This window comes from Pyrgilauda ruficollis, unplaced genomic scaffold, assembly GCF_017590135.1.
Source record: "Pyrgilauda ruficollis isolate IOZ18807 unplaced genomic scaffold, ASM1759013v1 scaffold125, whole genome shotgun sequence".
Classification (NCBI taxonomy): domain Eukaryota; kingdom Metazoa; phylum Chordata; class Aves; order Passeriformes; family Passeridae; genus Pyrgilauda; species Pyrgilauda ruficollis.
The window spans coordinates 1,194,141-1,197,593 of record NW_024510877.1 but is presented as its reverse complement, the minus strand read 5'-3'; the positions used below and the strand labels follow the sequence as shown (position 1 = coordinate 1,197,593).

The 3,453-nt window shown below is 63.0% G+C and overlaps 1 protein-coding gene across 2 annotated transcripts in view; it reads left to right on the top strand.

Moving 5' to 3' along the window:
* Positions 1-2,512, top strand: part of BMP1 (bone morphogenetic protein 1) — a 22,433-nt gene extending 19,921 nt beyond the window's left edge. Inside the window, exons 16-21 of one of the 2 annotated variants that reach the window (XM_041490659.1) lie at positions 754-879; positions 956-1,083; positions 1,155-1,368; positions 1,442-1,692; positions 1,919-2,062; positions 2,170-2,512. In XM_041490659.1, the coding sequence (XP_041346593.1) occupies positions 754-879; positions 956-1,083; positions 1,155-1,368; positions 1,442-1,692; positions 1,919-2,053 (854 nt within the window). In that variant the 3' untranslated portion in view covers positions 2,054-2,062; positions 2,170-2,512. Of the gene's footprint in view, positions 1-48; positions 278-753; positions 880-955; positions 1,084-1,154; positions 1,369-1,441; positions 1,693-1,918; positions 2,063-2,169 lie in introns of those variants that run through there. The other variant, XM_041490660.1, reaches the window with a different exon arrangement.
* The last annotated feature ends 941 nt before the right edge of the window (positions 2,513-3,453 follow it).

Sequence of the window (3,453 nt, the reverse complement as noted above, 5' to 3'; positions counted from 1 at the left end):
CCCCCGCCCCCCCATCGCTCCCCCCCTTCTCTCCCTCTCTCTTTGCAGAGAAGAAGCAGCAGCTGCAGCCCCCGAAATCTCGCCCGCCCGGCCTGAAGTTCCGCATGCAGAAGCGGCCGCGGGGCCCCTCCTGAGCCTCTCCATCCTCTCCGTCTTTCTCAGGAACGCCGCGGCCCCGGAGCCGTGCGGGAGCACGGTGGGACCGAGCCGAGCCGTGCTGCCGGCCCCGGCAGCCTTTTGCTTGACAGAACTGGTTGTTGACCTTATTTTTTTTTTTTTTTTATTTTCCCTTTTTTTCTTTTTTTTTTTTTTTTTTTTTTTTGTTCTAAGCACCCCACCCCTTTGGTTTTGTCATTGACCAGCTGACCTTGTTTGTTTTATTTTTCCCCCCCTCCCCAATTTTTACCGTGTCTGTGACATTTCCTATCGATGAGTAAAGAGGGACTCCCGCGTCCTGGTCTTTCTTGTGCATCTTTGGTTGTCACTGTGTGTTTTTCTGCCTCCCCCCGTCCGTCCTGGCAGCAGGTAATGGTGGCACCCATGGGTGAGCCCACGGGAGAGGAGGAGCCGTCCCGTGCCCGCGGGGCTGGAGCTGGAAGCGGGATGCTGGAGCTGCTTGCTGCTGCCCGGGGGCGCTTGCTTGGCTGGAGGGCAGCGGGGCCCGGGGGTGGGGGGAGAGGGGTCGTGTTGGGATGGAATTGCACCATTCCAGGCTTTCCCAGCCCACTCAGGGATCCCTCTGCTCTCTCCCAGACAAGGATGAGTGCTCCAAGAACAACGGGGGCTGCCAGCACGAGTGCCTCAACTCCTTCGGCAGCTACGAGTGCCAGTGCCGCAGCGGCTTCGTGCTGCACGACAACAAGCACGACTGCAAGGAAGGTGGGTCCAGCCCGCCCCCCATTCCCTTGGGAATCCCCCAGCCACGCCTCCGTGACCCTCCTCGCTGTCCCGGCAGCTGGCTGTGACCACAAGGTGACATCTGTCTCGGGGACCATCACCAGCCCCAACTGGCCCGATAAATACCCCAGTAAGAAGGAGTGCACCTGGGCCATCAGCACCACGCCGGGGCACCGCATCAAGCTGGTAGGGGTTGGGGGGTGGGGAGCACTGGGGTCCCCTTTGCCAAGCCCCAAGCTCACCCAGAACCTCCACAGACCTTCTCGGAGCTGGACGTGGAGGCGCAGCAGGAATGCACCTACGACCACCTGGAGATCTTCGACGGGAAGGACGCCAAGGCCCCGGCACTCGGCCGCTTCTGCGGGGCCAAGGAGCCCGAGCCCATCGTCTCCTCGGGCAACAAGATGTTCCTCAAGTTTGTGTCTGATAACTCCATCCAGAAGAAGGGATTCGAGGCCACTCACACCACAGGTACCTCGGTGGCGCTGGGGTTATGGGGTGGGGGCACAGCCTGGGTGCCCCTAAACCCCGGCTTGTCCAACAGTGTGCGGGGGCCAGGTGCGTGCCGAGGTGAAGACCAAGGACTTGTATTCCCACGCACAATTTGGGGACAACAACTACCCGGGGGGCTCGGACTGCGAGTGGGTGATCATGGCCGAGGAGGGCTTCGGCGTGGAGCTCATCTTCCAGACCTTTGAGATCGAGGAGGAGGCCGACTGCGGATACGACTACATGGAGCTCTTCGACGGCTATGACGGCACGGCCCCGCGCCTCGGCCGCTTCTGCGGGTCCGGGGTGAGCTTGGCACGGAGGGGACGTGGGGTGGCTCTGGGTGGGGGGCGAGGAGTGAGGATTCAAGGTGATGGATGAGGATGAGCCAGAGCGGTGTGGAGAAATCCCCATGGGAATTTGGTCTGGTGTGATGGTTCCCACCCTCCACAGTGCAAATATTCCCACCCACAATGGGCCCTCACCCCGCGGGTGCTCGTGGATCTGAGCACCCCCTCCCTCACCCCCGCAGCCCCCCGAGGAGGTGTACTCGGCCGGAGACTCGGTGATGATCCGCTTCCACTCCGACGACACCATCAACAAGAAGGGTTTCCACCTTCGCTACACCAGCACCAAGTTCCAGGACACGCTGCACACGAGGAAATGAGGGCCGGGGGTCCCGGCCCCGCCGCGGGCAGGGGAGGAGGAGGAGGAAGAGAAAGAGGAGGAGGGCAGGGAGGACGGCGGGGAGCACTGCCCTGCACAGACTGCACAGGGCCGGGGGTCCCGGCCCCGCCGCGGGCAGGGGAGGAGGAGGAGGAAGAGAAAGAGGAGGAGGGCAGGGAGCACTGCCCCGCACAGACTGCATGGAGGAGGAGCACACAGCCAACCTCAGCACTCAAGACACGCTCGCACGGGGCCCCGGGGCTCGGGCGCCCACGGCATGGGGACACAGGGGGGGTCCCCGCTGGCAGCCGCCCACCCTGGTGCTGGGGGGGCCGAGCAGGACCCGCTGCCCTCCCCTGCCCCGGCCAAAAGCTCTGAATGTACAAACCAGTAACCGGGAAGAACCCAACACACACAAGGTGCTGTTTCTCTCTTGTACCCATGAAATAAATACCCTTGTACTTGGAGCGGGGGCAGCCCCGGCCTCTTTGCTTCCAGCCCAGCAAAACAGCACCCAAAATGGGACTGGACTGGGGGGGAAAGCAGCCAGGACCCTGCACAGACCCTGATCCTAAGGGAGGAGCCCAATCCTTGGGGTTCTGATGGAGCAGAACCAGGAATTCCACCAAAGGAGCAGCCAGACGTTCTCCTGGCGACAGCGGGTCCTGTGGAGGGTGGTGGGCTCGGAGCCCTCTGCCCCCCAGGGCTGTGCAGGTGGGTTCTCTCCCCCCACACCTTTATTTCGAGGTGTCTCTGAGGCAGAAGAGCACCCGCTGTGGGGTGGGTGGGTGCCACGTGCTGCGCCCACCGCGTGCTCCGGCGCGTGCCCGCGCCGCCGGCGGCAGATGGCGGGTGGGCTGTGCCACGGCCCCCACGCCCACCGCGTGCTCCCGCGTGCCTCGACCCCTCCTGCAGCCCGTGCTCGCTGCCGGTGCGACGGGGAGGCTTCTCTTCCCACTTTGTGCCAGGCCTGGGATGCCCTGTGGACAGGATGGGCACCAGGGTTTTCACCCAGAGGGGTTTTTGGTCTCTGTGGTGAAAAGTGAGTGCAGAACTTGGGAACTTTTCAGTGACAGGACGAGGAGTGTTGGCCACAAACAAAAACATGAGTTCCACCTCAACGTGAGGAAGAATTTCTTTCCACGGAGGGTGGCAGAGCACTGGGACAGCCCCAGGGAAGGGTGGAGTCTCCCTCTCTGGCGACATTCCAAACCCACTTGGACGTGCTCCTAAGTCACCTGATCCAGGTGACCCTGCCTGGGCAGGCGGGATGGACCCGGTCATCTCCAGCAAGGCCCTTCCAACCTGAACTGTCCTGAGATCTGGCAAGGGCCACCTTGTCCCCTCCCAGTCCCATTCCCCCTTCCCCTGAGCTGGATCGGTGGGGGGGGGGGGGGGGGG